The sequence below is a fragment of the Lampetra planeri genome, unplaced genomic scaffold (genome assembly GCF_965212315.1).
Source record: "Lampetra planeri unplaced genomic scaffold, kcLamPlan1.2.h2 scaffold_1900, whole genome shotgun sequence".
Classification (NCBI taxonomy): domain Eukaryota; kingdom Metazoa; phylum Chordata; class Hyperoartia; order Petromyzontiformes; family Petromyzontidae; genus Lampetra; species Lampetra planeri.
The window spans coordinates 1-23,889 of NW_027614649.1; the positions used below are offsets into that span (position 1 = coordinate 1).

The window sequence follows — 23,889 nt, forward strand, 5'->3', positions numbered from 1 at the left end:
GGAGTGGGTGGGTGGGTGGGTGGGTGGGTGAGTGGGTGGGTGGGTGGATGAGTGAGTGGGTGGGTGAGTGGGTGGGTGGGTGGGTGGGTGAGTGGGTGGGTGATTGATTGAGTGGGTGGGTGAGTGGGTGGGTGGGTGGGTGGGTGGGTGAGTGGGTGGGTGGGTGGGTGGGTGAGTGAGTGGGTGGGTCGGTGAGTGAGTGGGTGAGTGGGTGGGTGGGTGAGTGGGTGATTGATTGATTGAGTGGGTGGGTGGGTGGGTGAGTGGGTGGGTGAGTGGGTGGGTGGGTGAGTGGGTGGGTGACTGAGTGAGTGGGTGAGTGGGTGATTGATTGAGTGGGTGGGTGGGTGGATGAGTGAGTGGGTGATTGATTGAGTGGGTGGGTGGGTGAGTGGGTGGGTGGGTGGGTGAGTGAGTGGGTGGGTGGGTGAGTGAGAAGAGAGGGGGGTGGGTGGGTGAGTGAGTGGGTGAGTGAGTGGGTGAGTGAGTGGGTGAGTGAGTGGGTGAGTGAGTGGGTGAGTGAGTGGGTGAGTGAGTGGGTGAGTGAGTGGGGTGAGTGGCGATGTTGGGGAAGCGGAACGGGTTCGTGGGGTCACGTGCCTCGTCCGTGCCGTTCACCTGGTGAGGGTGAGGAGAGAGAGAGGGGGTGGGTGAGTGGGTGGGTGGGTGGGTGAGTGGGTGGGTGGGTGGGTGAGTGAGTGGGTGGGTGGGTGAGTGGGTGGGTGACTGAGTGAGTGGGTGAGTGGGTGATTGATTGAGTGGGTGGGTGAGTGGGTGGGTGGGTGAGTGGGTGAGTGGGTGGGTGGGTGGGTGAGTGGGTGGGTGGGTGGGTGAGTGGGTGAGTGGGGTGGGTGAGTGGGTGAGTGGGTTAGTGAGTGGGTGAGTGACTGACTGACTGACAGAGTGAGGTGACTGACTGAGTGAGTGTATCAGTGAGTGGTGAGTGAGTGGTGAGTGGTGAGTGAGTGGTGAGTGTATGAGTGAGTGGTGAGTGAGTGTGTGAGTGAGTGTATGAGTGAGTGGTGAGAGAGTGGTGAGTGTATGAGTGAGTGAGTGAGTGTATGAGTGAGTGGTGAGAGAGTGGTGAGTGTATGAGTGAGTGAGTGAGTGTATGATGAGTGAGTGGTGAGTGAGTGTGTGAGTGAGTGTATGAGTGAATGGTGAGTGAGTGGTGAGTGTATGAGTGAGTGAGTGTATGAGTGAGTGGTGAGTGAGTGGTGAGTGAGTGTGTGAGTGAGTGTATGAGTGAGTGTATGAGTGAGTGAGTGTATGAGTGAGTGAGTGTATGAGTGAGTGAGTGTATGAGTGAGTGAGTGTATGAGTGAGTGGTGAGTGTATGAGTGAGTGAGTGAGTGTATGAGTGAGTGAGTGAGTGTATGAGTGAGTGTATGAGTGAGTGTATGAGTGAGTGTATGAGTGAGTGAGTGTATGAGTGAGTGAGTGTATGAGTGAGTGAGTGGTGAGTGAGTGTATGAGTGAGTGGTGAGTGAGTGAGTGAGTGGTGAGTGAGTGAGTGGTGAGTGAGTGTATGAGTGAGTGGTGAGTGAGTGAGTGGTGAGTGAGTGAGTGAGTGGTGAGTGTACTCTCACCCTGACTCTCTTCACCATGAAGTGAGTGAGTGGTGAGTGAGTGGTGAGTGAGTGGTGAGTGAGTGGTGAGTGAGTGGTGAGTGAGTGGTGAGTGAGTGAGTGGTGAGTGAGTGGTGAGTGAGTGGTGAGTGAGTGGTGAGTGAGTGGTGAGTGAGTGGTGAGTGAGTGAGTGGTGAGTGAGTGGTGAGTGGTGAGTGAGTGGTGAGTGAGTGAGTGAGTGGGTGAGTGAGTGACTGACTGAGTGAGTGAGTGGTGAGTGAGTGGTGAGTGAGTGGTGAGTGACTGACTGAGTGAGTGTATGACTGACTGAGTGAGTGAGTGGTGAGTGAGTGGTGAGTGAGTGGTGAGTGAGTGGTGAGTGAGTGGTGAGTGAGTGGTGAGTGAGTGAGTGAGTGAGTGGTGAGTGAGTGGTGAGTGAGTGAGTGGTGAGTGAGTGGTGAGTGAGTGTATGACTGACTGAGTGAGTGAGTGGTGAGTGAGTGGTGAGTGAGTGGTGAGTGAGTGGTGAGTGGTGAGTGAGTGAGTGGTGAGTGAGTGGTGAGTGAGTGAGTGGTGAGTGAGTGGTGAGTGAGTGGTGAGTGAGTGGTGAGTGAGTGGTGAGTGAGTGAGTGGTGAGTGAGTGGTGAGTGAGTGAGTGAGTGATTGACTGAGTGAGTGAGTGGTGAGTGAGTGAGTGGTGAGTGAGTGGTGAGTGAGTGAGTGGTGAGTGAGTGGTGAGTGAGTGGTGAGTGAGTGGTGAGTGAGTGAGTGGTGAGTGAGTGGTGAGTGAGTGGTGAGTGAGTGGTGAGTGAGTGAGTGAGTGGTGAGTGAGTGGTGAGTGAGTGAGTGGTGAGTGAGTGAGTGGTGAGTGAGTGGTGAGTGGTGAGTGGTGAGTGAGTGGTGAGTGAGTGGTGAGTGAGTGGTGAGTGAGTGGTGAGTGAGTGAGTGAGTGGTGAGTGAGTGGTGAGTGAGTGGTGAGTGGTGAGTGGTGAGTGAGTGGTGAGTGAGTGGTGAGTGAGTGAGTGGTGAGTGAGTGGTGAGTGAGTGGTGAGTGAGTGAGTGGTGAGTGAGTGAGTGGTGAGTGAGTGACTGACTGAGTGAGTGAGTGGTGAGTGAGTGGTGAGTGAGTGAGTGGTGAGTGAGTGTATGAGTGAGTGACTGAGTGAGTGAGTGAGTGGTGAGTGAGTGAGTGACTGAGTGAGTGAGTGACTGACTGAGTGAGTGAGTGGTGAGTGAGTGAGTGGTGAGTGAGTGAGTGGTGAGTGAGTGGTGAGTGAGTGAGTGAGTGACTGACTGAGTGAGTGAGTGGTGAGTGAGTGGTGAGTGAGTGAGTGGTGAGTGAGTGGTGAGTGAGTGGTGAGTGAGTGAGTGGTGAGTGAGTGGTGAGTGAGTGGTGAGTGAGTGAGTGGTGAGTGAGTGGTGAGTGAGTGAGTGAGTGGGTGGTGAGTGGGTGGTGAGTGGTGAGTGAGTGGTGAGTGAGTGGTGAGTGAGTGAGTGAGTGGGTGGTGAGTGGGTGGTGAGTGGTGAGTGAGTGGTGAGTGAGTGGTGAGTGAGTGGTGAGTGAGTGAGTGAGTGGGTGGTGAGTGGTGAGTGAGTGGTGAGTGAGTGAGTGAGTGGGTGGTGAGTGGGTGGTGAGTGGTGAGTGAGTGGTGAGTGAGTGGTGAGTGAGTGAGTGAGTGGTGAGTGAGTGGTGAGTGAGTGAGTGAGTGGGTGGTGAGTGGTGAGTGAGTGAGTGGGTGGTGAGTGAGTGGTGAGTGAGTGAGTGAGTGAGTGGTGAGTGAGTGGTGAGTGAGTGGTGAGTGGTGAGTGAGTGAGTGAGTGACTGACTGAGTGAGTGTATGAGTGAGTGAGTGAGTGACTGACTGAGTGAGTGACTGACTGAGTGAGTGAGTGGTGAGTGAGTGGTGAGTGAGTGGTGAGTGAGTGGTGAGTGAGTGAGTGGTGAGTGAGTGGTGAGTGAGTGGTGAGTGGTGAGTGAGTGAGTGAGTGACTGACTGAGTGAGTGTATGACTGAGTGAGTGAGTGAGTGACTGACTGAGTGAGTGACTGACTGAGTGAGTGAGTGAGTGAGTGGTGAGTGAGTGGTGAGTGAGTGGTGAGTGAGTGGTGAGTGAGTGGTGAGTGAGTGGTGAGTGAGTGAGTGGTGAGTGAGTGGTGAGTGAGTGGTGAGTGAGTGGTGAGTGAGTGGTGAGTGAGTGAGTGAGTGAGTGGTGAGTGAGTGGTGAGTGAGTGGTGAGTGAGTGGTGAGTGAGTGAGTGGTGAGTGAGTGGTGAGTGAGTGAGTGGTGAGTGAGTGGTGAGTGGTGAGTGAGTGGTGAGTGAGTGGTGAGTGAGTGAGTGGTGAGTGAGTGAGTGGTGAGTGAGTGGTGAGTGAGTGAGTGGTGAGTGAGTGGTGAGTGAGTGGTGAGTGAGTGAGTGGTGAGTGAGTGAGTGGTGAGTGAGTGGTGAGTGAGTGAGTGGTGAGTGAGTGAGTGAGTGGTGAGTGAGTGTATGAGTGAGTGAGTGTATGAGTGAGTGAGTGTATGAGTGAGTGAGTGAGTGGTGAGTGAGTGAGTGGTGAGTGAGTGTATGAGTGAGTGACTGAGTGAGTGAGTGAGTGGTGAGTGAGTGAGTGACTGAGTGAGTGAGTGACTGACTGAGTGAGTGAGTGGTGACGTGAGAGTGGTGAGTGAGTGAGGTGAGTGAGGTGAGTGAGTGAGGTGAGTGACTGACTGAGTGAGTGGAGTGGTGCTGAGTGAGAGGTGAGTGAGCTGAGCTGGTGAGAGAGTGAGTGAGTGAGTGGTGAGTGAGAGTGGTGAGTGAGTGGTGAGTGATGTGAGTGAGTGAGTGGTGAGTGAGTGGTGAGTGAGTGAGTGAGTGGGTGGTGAGTGGGTGGTGAGTGGTGAGTGAGTGGTGAGTGAGTGGTGAGTGAGTGGAGCTGAGTGGGTGGTGAGTGGGGTGGTGAGTGGTGAGTGAGTGGTGAGTGAGTGGTGAGTGAGTGAGGTGAGTGAGTGAGTGGGTGGTGAGTGGGTGGTGAGTGGTGAGTGAGTGGTGAGTGAGTGGTGAGTGAGTGGTGAGTGAGTGAGTGAGTGGGTGGTGAGTGGTGAGTGAGTGGTGAGTGAGTGAGTGAGTGGGTGGTGAGTGGGTGGTGAGTGGTGAGTGAGTGGTGAGTGGTGAGTGAGTGAGTGAGTGAGTGAGTGAGTGGAGAGTGAGTGGTGAGTGAGTGAGTGAGTGGGTGGTGAGTGGGTGGTGAGTGAGTGAGTGAGTGGTGAGTGAGTGGTGAGTGAGTGAGTGAGTGAGTGGTGAGTGAGTGGTGAGTGAGTGGTGAGTGGTGAGTGAGTGAGTGAGTGACTGACTGAGTGAGTGTATGAGTGAGTGAGTGAGTGACTGACTGAGTGAGTGACTGACTGAGTGAGTGAGTGGTGAGTGAGTGGTGAGTGAGTGGTGAGTGAGTGGTGAGTGAGTGAGTGGTGAGTGAGTGGTGAGTGAGTGGTGAGTGGTGAGTGAGTGAGTGAGTGACTGACTGAGTGAGTGTATGACTGAGTGAGTGAGTGAGTGACTGACTGAGTGAGTGACTGACTGAGTGAGTGAGTGAGTGGTGAGTGAGTGGTGAGTGAGTGGTGAGTGAGTGGTGAGTGAGTGGTGAGTGAGTGGTGAGTGAGTGAGTGGTGAGTGAGTGGTGAGTGAGTGGTGAGTGAGTGGTGAGTGAGTGGTGAGTGAGTGAGTGAGTGGTGAGTGAGTGGTGAGTGAGTGGTGAGTGAGTGAGTGGTGAGTGAGTGGTGAGTGAGTGAGTGGTGAGTGAGTGGTGAGTGGTGAGTGAGTGGTGAGTGAGTGGTGAGTGAGTGAGTGGTGAGTGAGTGAGTGGTGAGTGAGTGGTGAGTGAGTGAGTGGTGAGTGAGTGGTGAGTGAGTGGTGAGTGAGTGGTGAGTGAGTGGTGAGTGAGTGAGTGGTGAGTGAGTGGTGAGTGAGTGGTGAGTGAGTGGTGAGTGAGTGAGTGGTGAGTGAGTGAGTGGTGAGTGAGTGAGTGGTGAGTGAGTGACTGACTGACTGAGTGGTGAGTGAGTGGTGAGTGAGTGGTGAGTGAGTGGTGAGTGAGTGAGTGGTGAGTGAGTGGTGAGTGGTGAGTGAGTGGTGAGTGAGTGGTGAGTGAGTGAGTGAGTGGTGAGTGAGTGGTGAGTGAGTGGTGAGTGAGTGAGTGAGTGGTGAGTGAGTGGTGACTGAGTGAGTGACTGACTGACTGAGTGGTGAGTGAGTGGTGAGTGAGTGGTGAGTGAGTGGTGAGTGAGTGAGTGGTGAGTGAGTGGTGAGTGAGTGAGTGGTGAGTGAGTGGTGAGTGAGTGGTGAGTGAGTGGTGAGTGAGTGAGTGGTGAGTGAGTGGTGAGTGAGTGGTGAGTGAGTGGTGAGTGAGTGAGTGGTGAGTGAGTGAGTGGTGAGTGAGTGAGTGGTGAGTGAGTGACTGACTGACTGAGTGGTGAGTGAGTGGTGAGTGAGTGGTGAGTGAGTGAGTGGTGAGTGAGTGATGAGTGAGTGACTGACTGAGTGAGTGAGTGGTGAGTGAGTGGTGAGTGAGTGGTGAGTGAGTGGTGAGTGAGTGGTGAGTGAGTGGTGAGTGAGTGGTGAGTGAGTGAGTGGTGAGTGAGTGAGTGGTGAGTGAGTGAGTGAGTGAGTGGTGAGTGAGTGGTGAGTGAGTGAGTGGTGAGTGAGTGGTGAGTGTACTCTCACCCTGACTCTCTTCACCATGAAGTTGATTCCACGGATGCCGTTGAAGTTTGTGTTCTGGTAGATGGCATCCAGAGCCTTCACGTGGCCTGCAATCTACGGTAACCACGGCAACCACCACGGCAACCACCACGGCAACCACCACGGCAACCACCACGGCAACCACCACGGTAACGACACGAACCACCACGTTAAAAACAACGGTAACCGCCACGGTAACCGCCACGGTAACCACGATAACCTCCATAACCATCATGGTAACCACGGTAACCACGGCAACCACCACGGTAACCACCACGGTAACCACCACGGTAACCACGGAAACCACCACGGTAACCACCACGGTAACCGCCACAGTAACAACCACAATAACCACCGTAACCATCATGGTAACCACGGCAACCACCACGGTAACCACCACGGTAACCACGATAACCACTACGGCAACCACGTTAACAACCACGGTAACCACGTTAACCACGGTAATCACCACGGTAACCACGGTAACCACGGTAACCCCCCCACCTGAGCGATGACGTTATCGCGTGAGCCGTAGTGCTGCGTGAAGAGGTAACCACCACGGTAACCACGTTAACAACCACGACAACCACGTTAACAACCACGACAACCACGTTAACAACCACGACAACCACGTTAACCACCACGGTAACCACGGTAACAACCACGTTAACAACCACGGTAACCACCACGGTAACCACGGTAACCCCCCTCATCACCTGAGCGATGACGTTATCGCGAGAGCCGTAGTGCTGCGTGAAGAGGTAACCACCACGGTAACCACGGTGACCCCCCCTCATCACCTGAGCGATGACGTTATCGCGAGAGCCGTAGTGCTGCGTGAAGAGGTAACCACCACGGTAACCACGTTAACAACCACGGTAACAACCACGGTAACAACCACGGTAACCACCACGGTAACCACGGTAACCCCCCTCATCACCTGAGCGATGACGTTATCGCGAGAGCCGTAGTGCTGCGTGAAGAGGTAACCACCACGGTAACCACGTTAACCACCACGACAACCACGGTAACCACGGTAACCCCCCCTCATCACCTGAGCGATGACGTTATCGCGAGAGCCGTAGTGCTGCGTGAAGAGGTAACCACCACGGTAACCACGTTAACCACCACGACAACCACGGTAACCACGATAACCACCACGGTAACCACGGTAACCACGGTAACCCCCCCTCATCACCTGAGCGATGACGTTATCGCGAGAGCCGTAGTGCTGCGTGAAGAGGTAACCACCACGGTAACCACGGTAACCCCCCCTCATCACCTGAGCGATGACGTTATCGCGAGAGCCGTAGTGCTGCGTGAAGAGGTAACCACCACGGTAACCACGGTAACCCCCCCTCATCACCTGAGCGATGACGTTATCGCGAGAGCCGTAGTGCTGCGTGAAGAGGTAACCACCACGGTAACCACGTTAACAACCACGGTAACAACCACGGTAACAACCACGGTAACCACCACGGTAACCACGGTAACCCCCCTCATCACCTGAGCGATGACGTTATCGCGAGAGCCGTAGTGCTGCGTGAAGAGGTAACCACCACGGTAACCACGGTAACCCCCCCTCATCACCTGAGCGATGACGTTATCGCGAGAGCCGTAGTGCTGCGTGAAGAGGTAACCACCACGGTAACCACGGTAACCCCCCCTCATCACCTGAGCGATGACGTTATCGCGAGAGCCGTAGTGCTGCGTGAAGAGGTAACCACCACGGTAACCACGGTAACCCCCCCTCATCACCTGAGCGATGACGTTATCGCGAGAGCCGTAGTGCTGCGTGAAGAGGTAACCACCACGGTAACCACGGTAACCCCCCCTCATCACCTGAGCGATGACGTTATCGCGAGAGCCGTAGTGCTGCGTGAAGAGGTAACCACCACGGTAACCACGTTAACCACCACGACAACCACGGTAACCACGATAACCACGGTAACCACGGTAACCCCCCCTCATCACCTGAGCGATGACGTTATCGCGAGAGCCGTAGTGTTGCGTGAAGAGGTAACCACCACGGTAACCACGGTAACCCCCCCTCATCACCTGAGCGATGACGTTATCGCGAAAGCCGTAGTGCTGCGTGAAGAGGTAACCACCACGGTAACCACGTTAACAACCACGACAACCACGGTAACCACGATAACCACCACGGTAACCACGGTAACCACGGTAACCCCCCCTCATCACCTGAGCGATGACGTTATCGCGAGAGCCGTAGTGTTGCGTGAAGAGGTAACCACCACGGTAACCACGGTAACCCCCCCTCATCACCTGAGCGATGACGTTATCGCGAGAGCCGTAGTGCTGCGTGAAGAGGTAACCACCACGGTAACCACGTTAACCACCACGACAACCACGGTAACCACGATAACCACCACGGTAACCACGGTAACCACGGTAACCCCCCCTCATCACCTGAGCGATGACGTTATCGCGAGAGCCGTAGTGTTGCGTGAAGAGGTAACCACCACGGTAACCACGATAACCACCACGACAACCACGGTAACCACGATAACCACCACGGTAACCACGGTAACCCCCCCTCATCACCTGAGCGATGACGTTATCGCGAGAGCCGTAGTGCTGCGTGAAGAGGTAACCACCACGGTAACCACGTTAACAACCACGTTAACAACCACGGTAACCACCACGGTAACCACGGTAACCCCCCCTCATCACCTGAGCGATGACGTTATCGCGAGAGCCGTAGTGTTGCGTGAAGAGGTAACCACCACGGTAACCACGTTAACCACCACGACAACCACGTTAACCACGGCATCCACCACGACAACCACGTTAACAACCACGTTAACCACCACGGTAACAACCACGGTAACAACCACGGTAACAACCACGGTAACCACCACGGTAACCACGGTAACCCCCCCTCATCACCTGAGCGATGACGTTATCGCGAGAGCCGTAGTGTTGCGTGAAGAGGTAACCACCACGGTAACCACGGTAACCCCCCCTCATCACCTGAGCGATGACGTTATCGCGAGAGCCGTAGTGTTGCGTGAAGAGGTAACCACCACGGTAACCACGGTAACCCCCCCTCATCACCTGAGCGATGACGTTATCGCGAGAGCCGTAGTGTTGCGTGAAGAGGTAACCACCACGGTAACCACGGTAACCCCCCCTCATCACCTGAGCGATGACGTTATCGCGAGAGCCGTAGTGCTGCGTGAAGAGGTAACCACCACGGTAACCACGGTAACCCCCCTCATCACCTGAGCGATGACGTTATCGCGAGAGCCGTAGTGCTGCGTGAAGAGGTAACCACCACGGTAACCACGGTAACCCCCCCTCATCACCTGAGCGATGACGTTATCGCGAGAGCCGTAGTGCTGCGTGAAGAGGTAACCACCACGGTAACCACGGTAACCCCCCTCATCACCTGAGCGATGACGTTATCGCGAGAGCCGTAGTGTTGCGTGAAGAGGTAACCACCACGGTAACCACGGTAACCCCCCTCATCACCTGAGCGATGACGTTATCGCGAGAGCCGTAGTGTTGCGTGAAGAGGTAACCACCACGGTAACCACGGTAACCCCCCCTCATCACCTGAGCGATGACGTTATCGCGAGAGCCGTAGTGCTGCGTGAAGAGGTAACCACCACGGTAACCACGTTAACAACCACGTTAACAACCACGGTAACCACCACGGTAACCACCACGGTAACCACGGTAACCCCCCCTCATCACCTGAGCGATGACGTTATCGCGAGAGCCGTAGTGTTGCGTGAAGAGGTAACCACCACGGTAACCACGGTAACCCCCCCTCATCACCTGAGCGATGACGTTATCGCGAGAGCCGTAGTGCTGCGTGAAGAGGTAACCACCACGGTAACCACGTTAACCACCACGACAACCACGGTAACCACGATAACCACCACGGTAACCACGGTAACCACGGTAACCCCCCCTCATCACCTGAGCGATGACGTTATCGCGAGAGCCGTAGTGTTGCGTGAAGAGGTAACCACCACGGTAACCACGTTAACCACCACGACAACCACGGTAACCACGATAACCACCACGGTAACCACGGTAACCACGGTAACCCCCCCCTCATCACCTGAGCGATGACGTTATCGCGAGAGCCGTAGTGTTGCGTGAAGAGGTAACCACCACGGTAACCACGTTAACCACCACGACAACCACGGTAACCACGATAACCACCACGGTAACCACCACGGTAACCACGGTAACCCCCCCTCATCACCTGAGCGATGACGTTATCGCGAGAGCCGTAGTGTTGCGTGAAGAGGTAACCACCACGGTAACCACGTTAACCACCACGACAACCACGGTAACCACGATAACCACCACGGTAACCACGGTAACCCCCCCCTCATCACCTGAGCGATGACGTTATCGCGAGAGCCGTAGTGTTGCGTGAAGAGGTAACCACCACGGTAACCACGTTAACCACCACGACAACCACGGTAACCACGATAACCACCACGGTAACCACGGTAACCCCCCCTCATCACCTGAGCGATGACGTTATCGCGAGAGCCGTAGTGTTGCGTGAAGAGGTGGTCCGTCTGGATGAAGAGGAGGCAAGTCTTCTGTTCCGGGCCCAGAGCCCTGCGCAGGCGAGGCGAGGAGTGGTGGGACGAAGTGTTGGTGGGTTCCTGTAACCACGGCAACCAACAGCAGCAGCAGCATCATCATCATCGCTATCATCATCATCGCTATCATCATCATCATCATCGCTATCATCATCATCACTATCATCATCATCGCTATCATCATCATCACTATCATCATCATCACTATCATCATCATCACTATCATCATCATCATCACTATCATCATCATCATCACTATCATCATCATCATCGCTATCATCATCATCACTATCATCATCATCACTATCATCATCATCATCACTATCATCATCATCATCACTATCATCATCATCGCTATCATCATCATCATCATCGCTATCATCATCATCACTATCATCATCATCGCTATCATCATCATCACTATCATCATCATCACTATCATCATCATCACTATCATCATCATCATCACTATCATCATCATCATCACTATCATCATCATCATCGCTATCATCATCATCACTATCATCATCATCACTATCATCATCATCATCACTATCATCATCATCATCACTATCATCATCATCGCTATCATCATCATCATCATCACTATCATCATCATCGCTATCATCATCATCATCATCATCGCTATCATCATCATCATCATCGCTATCATCATCATCATCATCGCTATCATCATCATCATCATCATCACTATCATCATCATCATCATTATCATCATCACCATCATCACTATCATCATCATCATTATCATCATCATCACTATCATCATCATCATCATCACTATCATCATCATCATTATCATCATCACCATCATCATCATCACCATCATCACTATCATCATCATCATTATCATCATCATCATTATCATCATCATCACTATCATCATCATCATCACTATCATCATCATCACTATCATCATCATCATTATCATCATCATCATCATCACTATCATCATCATCATCATTATCATCATCACCATCATCACTATCATCATCATCATTATCATCATCATCACTATCATCATCATCATCACTATCATCATCATCGCTATCATCATCATCATCATCATCATCGCTATCATCATCATCATCATCACTATCATCATCATCATCATCATCACTATCATCATCATCATCATCATCACTATCATCATCATCATCAACATCACTATCATCATCACCATCATCATCATCATCATCACTATCATCATCATCATCGCTATCATCATCATCATCATCACTATCATCATCATCATCATCACTATCATCATCATCATCATCATCACTATCATCATCATCATCATCATCACTATCATCATCATCACTATCATCATCATCATCATCACTATCATCATCACTATCACCATCATCATCACCATCATCATCATCATTATCATCATCATCACTATCATCATCACTATCACCATCATCATCACCATCATCATCATCATTATCATCATCATCATCACTATCATCACTATCATCATCACCATCATCACTATCACCATCATCACTATCATCATCATCACTATCATCATCATCACCATCATCACCATCATCATCACTATCATCATCATCATCACCATCATCACCATTACCATCATCATCACTATCATTACCATCATCACCATCACTATCATCACCATCACTATCATCACCATCACTATCATCATCATCATCATCACTATCATTACCATCATCACCATCACTATCATCACCATCACTATCATCATCATCATCATCACTATCACCACCATCACTACCACAACCACCATCACTACCACAACCACCATCTCTGTGTGTCTCTGTGTCTCTGTCTGTCTGTGTGTGTGTCTGTGTGTGTGTCTGTGTGTGTCTGTGTGTGTGTCTGTGTGTGTGTCTGTGTGTGTGTCTGTGTGTGTGTCTGTGTGTGTCTGTGTGTGTGTCTCTGTGTGTGTGTCTGTGTGTCTCTGTCTGTGTGTGTGTGTATGTGTCTCTGTGTGTGTGTCTGTGTGTGTGTCTCTGCATGTCTGTGTGTGTGTCTGTGTGTCTGTTTGTCTCTGTCTGTGTGTGTGTTTCTGTGTGTCTCTGTGTGTGTCTGTGTGTGTCTCTGTGTGTGTGTCTCTGTGTGTGTGTCTGTGTGTCTCTGTGTGTATCCCTGTGTGTCTCTGTGTCTGTCTTTCTGTGTGTGTCTGTGTGTGTGTCTGTGTCTCTGTGTGTGTGTGTGTCTGTGTGTGTGTGTCTGTGTGTGTGTGTCTGTGTCTCTGTGTGTGTGTGTCTGTGTGTGTCTGTGTGTCTCTGCTTGTGTCTCTGCGTGTGTCTCTGCGTGTGTCTCTGCGTGTGTCTCTGCGTGTGTCTCTGCGTGTATCTCTGCGTGTGTCTCTGTGTGTGTCTCTGTGTGTGTCTCTGTGTGTGTCGCTGCGTGTCTCTCCGTGTGTCTGGCCCCACCTCCCCTAGGTCCGCTCAGCCTAAACACTCCTCCCTACCGTCGCTGCGTGCTGTTGCTGTCGGCTGTGCATCCTGTGGAAGACGCTGTGGTTCGCACAGCCACCCAGAGAGCCATAAGGGTGTGGGTAGTCTACACAGACACACACACACACAGTTAGACACACACACACACAGACACACGCACACACAGTTAGACACACACACACACAGACACACACAGTTAGACACACACACACACAGACACACACACACACACAGTTAGACACACACACACACAGTTAGACACACACAGTTAGACACACACACACAGACACACACACACAGACACACACACAGTTAGACACACAGTTACACACAGACACACACACACACAGTTAGACACACACAGTTAGACACACACACAGACACACACACAGTTAGACACACACAGTTAGACACACAGTTACACACAGACACACACACAGTTAGACACACACACAGACACACACACAGTTAGACACACACAGTTAGACACAGACACACACACAGTTAGACACACAGTTAGACACACACCACCACCACCCCCCCCCCACCACCCACCACCACCACTACCCCCCCCACCCCCCCCCACCACTACCCCCCACCACCACCTCCCCCCACCACTACCACCACCACTACCACCACCACTACCCCCCACCACTACCCCCCACTACCACCACTACCACCACTACCCCCACCCACACCACTACCCCAACCACCACCACCACCCCAACTACCACCACTACCCCCCACCACTACCCCCCACCACTACCCCCCACCAGTGCACGCACGCAAGTCGTCCTCGTGGTAGATGAGTGAGCCTGTGGCGGCAGCGGAGGGTCGGTGTCTGGCCGCGTGGTCCAGGTAGAAGGTTCCGGCTCCCCACTACCCCCCACCAACACCTCCCCCCACCACCACTACCCCCCACCACTACCCCCCACCAGTGCACGCACGCAAGTCGTCCTCGTGGTAGATGAGTGAGCCTGTGGCGGCAGCGGAGGGTCGGTGTCTGGCCGCGTGGTCCAGGTAGAAGGTTCCGGCTCCCCACTACCCCCCACCAACACCTCCCCCCACCACCACTACCCCCCACCACTACCCCCCACCAGTGCACGCACGCAAGTCGTCCTCGTGGTAGATGAGTGAGCCTGTGGCGGCAGCGGAGGGTCGGTGTCTGGCCGCGTGGTCCAGGTAGAAGGTTCCGGCTCCCCTCGTGACGATGAAGCCTTCGATGAGGCCGCCGTCGATCGAGGCGTGCACCAGCGAGCCCTCCTCTCCTGCGTACAGAGACACAGAGACACAGAGAGAGACAGAGAGACACAGACACAGAGAGACAGAGAGACAGAGAGACACAGAGAGAGACAGAGAGAGACACAGAGACACAGAGAGAGACACAGAGACACTCGATGAGGCCGCCGTCGATCGAGGCGTGCACTAGCGAGCCCTCCTCTCCTGCGTAGAGAGACACAGAGACAGAGAGAGACAGAGAGACACAGAGAGAGACACAGAGAGACACAGAGAGAGACACAGAGAGAGACACAGAGACAGAGAGACAGAGAGACACAGAGAGAGACACAGAGAGAGACACAGAGACACTCGATGAGGCCGCCGTCGATCGAGGCGTGCACTAGCGAGCCTTCCTCTCCTGCGTAGAGACACAGAGACACAGAGAGACACAGAGAGACACAGAGAGACACAGAGAGACACAGAGAGAGACACAGAGAGAGACACAGAGACAGAGAGACAGAGAGACACAGAGAGAGACACAGAGAGAGACACAGAGAGAGACACAGAGACACTCGATGAGGCCGCCGTCGATCGAGGCGTGCACTAGCGAACCTTCCTCTCCTGCGTAGAGAGACACAGAGACACAGAGACACAGAGAGAGACAGAGAGACACAGACACAGAGACAGAGAGACACAGAGAGACAGAGAGACAGCGAGAGACAGAGAGACACAGAGAGACACACAGAGAGACAGAGAGAGACACAGAGACAGACACACAGAGAGAGACAAAGAGACGCAGAGAGAGAGACAGATAGACACAGAGAGAGACACAGAGAGACAGAGAGAGACACAGAGAGTTATACAGAGAGACAGAGAGACACAGAGTTATACAGAGACAGAGAGAGACACTCAGAGACACACAGAGAGACACACAGAGAGTTATAGATAGACACACAGAGACACACACAGAGACACAGACACACAGAGACACAGAGAGACAGAGTTATACAGAGAGAGACACAGAGACACACAGAGACACACAGTTTACAGAGAGACACACAGAGACAGAGAGAGACACAGAGACACACACAGAGAGACACAGAGACACACACAGAGAGACACACACAGAGAGACAGAGAGAGAGAGAGACAGAGGGAGACACAGAGAGATGTCTGTGTGGCGTCAAGGTGCACATGGCCTGGCACAAGCGTCATGGTGACGTCACCGCCACTTAGTGGCAAATGTGTGTGTGTGTCTGTGTGTGTGTGCGTCTCTGTGTTTGTCTGTGTGTGTCTCTGTGTGTCTGTGTGTGTCTGTGTGTGTGTGTCTGTGTCTGTGTGTGTCTCTGTGTTTGTCTGTGTGTGTCTCTGTGTGTCTGTGTGTGTCTGTGTGTGTCTGTGTCTGTGTGTGTGTCTGTGTGTGTGTGTGTGTCTCTGTGTTTATCTATGTGTGTCTCTGTGTGTCTGTGTGTGTCTGTGTGTGTCTGTGTGTGTGTGTCTGTGCCTGTGTGTGTGTGTGTGTCTGTGTGTGTGTGTGTGTCTGTGTTTGTCTGTGTGTGTGTCTGTGTTTGTCTGTGTGTGTCTCTGTGTGTCTGTGTGTGTCTCTGTGTGTCTGTGTGTGTCTGTGTGTGTGTCTGTGCCTGTGTGTGTGTGTGTGTCTGTGTGTGTGTGTGTGTCTGTGTTTGTCTGTGTGTGTCTCTGTGTGTCTGTGTGTGTCTGTGTGTGTGTGTCTGTGTGTGTGTGTGTCTGTGTGTGTCTGTGTGTGTGTCTGTGTGTGTGTGAGTGTGTCTGTGTGTGTGTCTGTGTGTGTGTCTGTGTGTGTGTCTGTGTGTGTGTGTGTCTGTGTGTGTGCGTGTCTGTGAGTGTGTGTGTCTGTGTGTGTGTGTGTGAGTGTGTGTGTCTGTGTGTGTGTGTGTGAGTGTGTCTGTGTGTGTGTGCGTGTCTGTGTGTGTGCGTGTGTGAGTGTGAGTGTGTCTGTGTGTGTGTGTGAGTGTGAGTGTGTCTGTGAGTGTGAGTGTGTCTGTGTGTGTGTCTGTGTGTGTGTGTGAGTGTGAGTGTGTCTGTGTGTGTGTGTGTCTGTGTGTGTGTGTGTGTGTGTCTGTGTGTGTGTCACTGTGTGAGTGTGTGTGAGTGTGTGTGTGAGTGTGTGTGTGTGTGTGAGTGTGAGTGTGTGTGTCTGTGTGTGTGTGAGTGTGTCTGTGTGTGTGTCTGTGTGTGTGTCTGTGTGTGTGTCTGTGTGTGTGCGTGTCTGTGTGTGTGTGTGTCTGTGTGTGTGTGTGTGAGTGTGTGTCTGTGTGTGTGTGTGAGTGTGTCTGTGTGTGTGTGTGTGTGAGTGTGTGTGTGTGAGTGTGTCTGTGTGTGTCTGTGTGTGTCTGTGTGTCTGTGTCTATGTGTGTGTGTGTGTCTGTGTGTGCGTGTCTGTGTGTGTGTGAGTGTGTGTGTGCACCATGAATGTTGCCTGTGTAGATGTGCGAGGGGCTGTAGGCTTGGGGCTCCCCGGCTCCCTCCTGCACGGAGAAGTCCTCGGTGAAGAGAGACGCGTCGCGCACGAGACGCAGCGAGAAATGCCTGCACAGGCGGAGACACGGGGAAGACGCACACACAGACACACACACAGACACACACACAGACACACACACACTCACAGACACACACACACACACACAGATACGCACATACAGACACGCACACACAGACACGCACACACAGACACACACACACACAGACACACGCACACACACAACAACAACCGCCATTCGCCACTAAGTGGCGGTAACGTCACCACGACGCTTGTGCCAGGCCATGTGCACCCTGAGGCCACGTGAAGTGTCGAACGCCCGCTGGCAGGAGGTCACGGGGCAGACCCAGGTGCCACGGGTCGACTGACCGAGATGACCGAGACGAGTGGCTGATGCACCACCTGTGCCCCCTACTGTGCCAACTTGCTGTGCTTTAGCCACCCAGCGCTCCGCTCGTTGTTGTGAGCGTCGCTCCTCCGCCCTCCGTTGTTGTTGGAGGGCGACTGCCTCCAACTGCCCAGTAGCGTCCTTCACGAGCCTCCTCCACTGAGGCCGATCTTGACACCGCTGGTACCAGTCATCGGCAAGTCCACTCAGCTCCACGTCCTCCTGTACCACATCACTCCATCTCTTCTCTAGCCCGTGCCGCGCCCGTTTAGCCCCCTCGATCCGGCCGAACAAAAGCTGTTTAGGCATGCGGTGGCTGGGCATGCGGGCTACATGACCCAGCCAACGCAGCCTTGCCTGCCGGAGGAGCTCACTGATAGGACTTTGCCCAGATCTTTCAAGGACTTGTGAGCTCCTCACACAATCCAGCCTGGTTAAACCCAGGATGGATCGTAGGCAGGCCAGCCTAAATGTTTCCAACCGGCGAAGATGCTCCACTAGGGGGGTCCACGTTTCGCAAGCGTAGAGAAGGGAGGGAATGACCGTGGCCGAGAAGACCTGAAGCTTCGTGCGGAGCGACAGACCAGGTAGCTTCCACACAGCGTTACGCAACCGATGAAAAGATATTGCCGCTCGACTGATTCGGAGTGAGACCTCTGCTGATAAACTGGAGCCGGTCATAAGCACACTGCCCAGGTATGGGAAACTCTCCACTCTCTCCACAACTGCCCCATCACCGATTGGGAGTTGTGGGGGTGGAGTGCCAGATGGTACAAAATACCCAGGCAGGTGCTTAGTTTTGGTGGGGCTGATGGTAAGGCCCCACCTCTTAGTGGCACGCTCCAGTCTCAGCAGCAGCGTCTCCAACTCCTCTTCTGAATGAGCAGCTATTACCAAATCATCGGCATACATAACGTGGTTGACCAATAGGGAGCCATCCCTTGATCGCACCCGGGCGTCGATCAGCCTCCCATTATATCTGTACCAAATGGTAATTCCCCCGGTACAGCTATTGAAGGCTTCACGAACTACGCAGTCGAAATAGATGTTAAATAATGTGGGAGCCAGAGGACATCCCTGTCGCACCCCAAGGTGTACAGGGAAAGGCTCCGACTCCCGGCCACGTAGTTTTACCCGGGCCCGCTCACCATCATGAAGGTCCTTAATGATCGTGAGCAGAGGGTCAGGGACTCCGAAAGCACGAAGAACAACCCAGAGCCCAGTCCGACTGATGGTATCATAGGCCTTGACCAGGTCAATAAAGCAGAGATGTAGGTCTTTTTGGAATTCCCTACACCTCTGCTGTAGCAGACGGACAGAAAATATGGCATCTGTGCAGGACCGCCCTTTCCTGAAACCGCATTGGGGCTCCGCAAGCCTCTCCTCAGCGTGCCTAGCAAGGCGATGTTGAATAATCCTTGCCAGGACCTTACCCGGCACACTGAGGAGTGAGATGCCCCTGTAGTTGTTACAGTCGGTACGGTCCCCCTTCTTAAAGAGGGGGACCACCAGGGCATCCTTCCAGTCCTGCGGAACCCGTCCAGTGGTCCAGACTGTTGTTATGATGTCATATAGGGCAGTCTGTGCACAAACGCCACCCTCCCTCAGCATTTCGCTTGGGAGATCATCTCTGCCCGGTGCCTTCCCTGGTCTCAGACTCCGGATCGCCCTCAGTACTTCCTCAACAGCTGGTACCTCAGCCAGCCACTCACAGGGGGTGACCTCTTCCAATATTTGAGGCACCGCAGCCTCAGCAGGGTTATCCCCACTTTGTGCCATGATGTTTTCCTGGCTGAGAGATTTTCCCTCCCCCAGGACCTCACAGAAATGCTCAGCAAATCTGCAAACCAGTTCCTGGGGGTCGGAGATTGGATCACCGTTTTTTCCTCTAATGATGGTAATAGGTGTGGCGCTGCAGGTTACTTTTTTGATGGAGTTAAATAGTGATTTGTGATCACGGGCCACTGAGGCAGACTCCATCTCCTCAGCAACCCGCGACCACCACCCATCCTTACAGCGCCTTACGGCTCTCCGAACCTCCGAGCGAAGGCTGCGGTAAACCTCCTCATTCTCTGACGTGGGATGCTGTAGGCGATGAGAGTGGGCCTGTCGCTTTTTCTCAATTAACCTGAACACCTCCTCCGTCAGCCAGGGTTCCCGGGGAGGTCTGGACTGAGTACCCAAAGCAGCCATTGCAGCTGCATGAGTCACAGTCTTAAACCTCGCCCATTTACCCTCGACATCAGGTGGAGTGGGGGACGATGCCAACCCCAGCTGCAAGCGATGATGAAATTCTCGCTTGCAACTTTCATCAGCTAACTTAGACCAGGCCACTTTTGGTTGGAATGGGATCCTGGGTGTACACCCACCACCGGAGTGGAAGAATGGCAGGCGCATCTTACAGATGACTAGTCGATGGTCAGAGGGCAGATCAGCTCCACGGTAGGTCCTGGTGTCAAGGACATGGGCTCGCATCCGCTGGTCCGTCACTATGTAGTCCAGCAGATGTTCTTGCTTGGACCCGGCATGCATCCATGATGTTGTGTGGATGCGCCGATGCCGGAAGAGCGTGTTGGTAATTACAAGCCCATGGGCTGCACAAAAATCTAGCAGCCTCCTACCGTTATTATTGAGCTGATCTGGCCCATGCCTTCCAATCACTCCAGACCAGGTGCCAGCATCATGACCAACTCGGGCATTGAAGTCACCCAACAAGATGACTCTGTCCCGAGTGGCCACTTTAGCCAGCACCTGTGACAGGAGGTCATAGAAAGCGTCCGACTCATCGGCTTTGCCTGCATCCCTCCACGGATGTTCGTCTTCGGTGGGGGCATAAGTAACCACGACCACCACTCCTCGCCTCTGGTTGATGGGAAGGCGAGCCCAAAGTATCCTGGGGCTTACAGCTTCCCACACCTCACCGCCACGCTCCCACGCCCCCTTCATTCTTTTGTTCAGAAGAAGAGCCACACCCTGTTGTTTGGCAGTCTCCTGCCCCGAGTAGAGGACTGTCCACCCCTCATGGTGGCAGGAGCCAGAACCGGTCCACCGGACCTCCTGAATGCCACAGAGATCCAGGCGGTACCGGTCCAGCTCCCGACAGAGGAGTGGCAGCCTCTCCTCCGCAGTGAGCGTTCGAACATTCCACGTGGCCATCCGCAATGGTTTTTCGTTGTGAGTGTCTGTGTGTGCGTGTATGTATCTGTGTGTGTGTGTCTGTGTTTGTGTGTGTGTCTGTGTGTGTGCGTGTCTGTATCTGTCTGTGTGCGTGTGTCTGTATGTGTGTGTCTGTGTGTGCGTGTCTGTGTGTGCGTGTCTGTGTGCGCGTGTCTGTGTGCGCGTGTCTGTGTGTGCGTCTGTGTGTGCGTGTCTGTGCGCGCGTGTCTGTGTGTGCGTGTCTGTGTGTGCGTGTCTGTGTGCGCGTGTCTGTGTGTGCGTGTCTGTGTGTGCGTGTCTGTGTGTGCGTGTCTGTGTGTGCGTGTCTGTGTGTGCGTGTCTGTGTGTGCGTGTCTGTGTGTGCGTGTCTGTGTGTGTGTATCTGTGTGTGTGTCTGTATGTGTGTGTCTGTGTGTGTGTCTGTGCGCGCGTCTGTGTGCGCGTGTCTGTGTGTGCGTGTCTGTGTGTGCGCGTGTCCGTGTTAGATATTTTAGCCGTGGATTTTTGGGTTTTTATTGAAGGCGGAGGGGTTACCAGCCCCTCGCACCCGTCCAGAGGCCCCGTTTAGCCGCTGTGGTGCTCACAGACGCCCTGAGGGGTCAGGTCAATCTGAAATGCCCCCCTCCCACACAGACCACGACAGCGTTGCCTGTCCAGCACCACGAAGATGTAGGGGGTTGTCTGACCAGGTTTCAGGAAAAGGGCGCTCCCCTATAACCATCATTCGGGGGAAAAAAACGGGCGGTCCAATCTCCGACCCCCAGGAAACAGGTTCGCAGACTTGCTGAGCATTTCTGTGAGGCCCTGGGGGAGGGCAAAATCTCTCGGCCAGGAAAACATCGTGGCACAAAAGTTGGGGGATGACCCTGCTGAGGCTGCGGTGCCTCAAATATTGGAAGAAGAGGTCACCCCCTGTGAGTGGCTGGCTGAGGTGCCAGCTGTTGAGGAAGTACTGAAGGCGATCCGGAGTCTGAGACCAGGAAAGGCACCGGGCAGAGATGATCTCCCAAGCGAAATGCTGAGGGAGGGTGGCGTTTGTGCACAGACTGCCCTACATGACATCATAACAACAGTCTGGACCACTGGACGGGTTCCGCAGGACTGGAAGGATGCCCTGGTGGTCCCCCTCTTTAAGAAGGGGGACCGCACAGACTGTAACAACTACAGGGGCATCTCACTCCTCAGTGTGCCGGGAAAGGTCCTGGCAATGATCATTCAACATCGCCTTGCTAGGCACGCTGAGGAGAGGCTTGCGGAGCCCCAGTGCGGTTTCAGGAAAGGGCGGTCCTGCACAGATGCCATATTTTCTGTCCGTCTGCTACAGCAGAGGTGTAGGGAATTCCAACAAGACTCACTCACCCACTCACTCACTCACCCACTCACTCACTCACTCACTCGCTCACCCACTCGCTCACCCACTCACTCACTCACTCACCACCCCCCCCACTCACCCACTCACACACTCACTCACCCACCCACTCACCACCCCACCCACCACCCCACTCACTCACCCCCACTCACCACCCCACCCACCCACCCACTCACCACCCCACCCACCACCCCACTCACTCACCCCCACTCACCACCCCACCCACCCACCACCCCACTCACCACCCCACTCACTCACCCCCACTCACCACCCCCACTCACCCACCCACTCAACCACCCACCCACTCACCCACTCAACCACCCACCCACTCACCCACCCACCCACCCACCCACTCACCTACCCACTCACCTACCCACCCACCCACTCACCCACCCACCCACCCACTCACCCACTCACCGACCCACCCACCCACTCACCCACCCACCCACCCACTCACCCACTCACCCACCCACCCACTCACCCACCCACCCACCCACCCACTCACCCACCCACCCACCCACCCACTCACCCACCCACCCACCCACCCACTCACCCACCCACTCACCCACCCACCCACTCACTCACTCACCCACCCACCCACCCACTCACCCACTCACCCACCCACTCACCCACTCACCCACCCACTCACCCACTCACCCACTCACCACCCCCCACTCACCTCCCCAGGGCGTGGAAGGTGAGGGTGAGGGGTTGGTGAGTGTCTCCTGGTGAGCGTCTAGCCCTCTCGTGCCTGTGTGTCACCACCCCACTCACCCACTCACCCACCCACCCACCCGCTCACCCACCCACTCACCCACTCACCCACTCACCACCCCCCACTCACCTCCCCAGGGCATGGAAGGTGAGGGGTTGGTGAGTGTCTCCTGGTGAGCGTCTAGCCCTCTCGTGCCTGTGTGTCACCACCCCACTCACCCACCCACTCACCCACCCACTCACCCACTCACCCACTCATTCACCCACCCACTCACCACCCACTCACCCACTCACTCACCCACTCACTCACTCACCCACTCACTCACCCACCCACCCACTCACCCACTCACCCACCCACCCACCCACTCACCCACTCACCCACTCACTGACCCACCCACCCCCCACTCACTCACCCACTCACCCACCCACTCACCCACTCACCCACTCACCACCCCCCACTCACCTCCCCAGGGCATGGAAGGTGAGGGTGAGGGTGAGGGGTTGGTGAGTGTCTCCTGGTGAGCGTTTTGCCCTCTCGTGCCTGTGTGTCACCACCCCACTCACCACCCCCACTCACCACCCCACTCACCACCCCACTCACCACCCCCACTCACCACCCCCACTCACCACTCCCCACTCACCACCCCCACTCACCACCCCCACCCACTCACCCACTCACCCACCCACCCACCGACCCACCCACCCACTCACCCACCCACCCACTCACCCACCCACCCACTCACCCACCCACCCACCCACTCACCCACCCACCCACCCACTCACCCACCCACCCACCTACCCACCCACCCACTCACCCACTCACCCACCCACTCACCCCCACCCCCCACTCACCTCCCCAGGGCGTGGAAGGTGAGGGTGAGGGGTTGGTGAGTGTCTCCTGGTGAGCGTTTTGCCCTCTCGTGCTGTGCACGGAGATCCGCGGCGTCGTAGCGAAGAGCCTCAAAGTGACGCACGAAAGCGTTCAGGCGGTTGCCGTAGAGACCTGGGGGGCGAGAACGGCGGAGATGGAACGGTGGAGTTGGAACGAGAGAGATGGAACAGTTAGAACGAGAGATGGAACGAGAGATGGAACAAAGATGGAACAAAGATGGAACGGAGATGGAACGAGAGAGATGGAACGAGAGAGATGGAACGAGAGAGATGGAACGTGAGAGATG

At 54.4% G+C, this 23,889-nt stretch overlaps 1 protein-coding gene and 1 long non-coding RNA gene across 2 annotated transcripts; both read right to left on the minus strand.

Annotated features, from left to right (window-relative positions):
* Nucleotides 1-561: 561 nt before the first annotated feature.
* LOC144740096 (disintegrin and metalloproteinase domain-containing protein 10-like) lies at nucleotides 562-14,221 on the minus strand (the record flags this gene model as incomplete). Its single annotated transcript, XM_078622977.1, has 5 exons — nucleotides 14,135-14,221; nucleotides 13,364-13,455; nucleotides 10,798-10,941; nucleotides 6,269-6,361; nucleotides 562-618 (listed from the first exon to the last, which is right to left on the minus strand). Coding segments are annotated over exons 2-5 (327 nt in total), but the record flags the coding sequence as incomplete, so codon positions are not given.
* A 235-nt stretch (nucleotides 14,222-14,456) lies between these two features.
* LOC144740097 (uncharacterized) lies at nucleotides 14,457-22,753 on the minus strand. Its single transcript, XR_013589561.1, has 3 exons — nucleotides 22,677-22,753; nucleotides 17,013-17,134; nucleotides 14,457-14,617 (listed from the first exon to the last, which is right to left on the minus strand). It is a non-coding gene; the product is annotated as an uncharacterized LOC144740097 (long non-coding RNA).
* Between the last annotated feature and the right edge of the window lie 1,136 nt (nucleotides 22,754-23,889).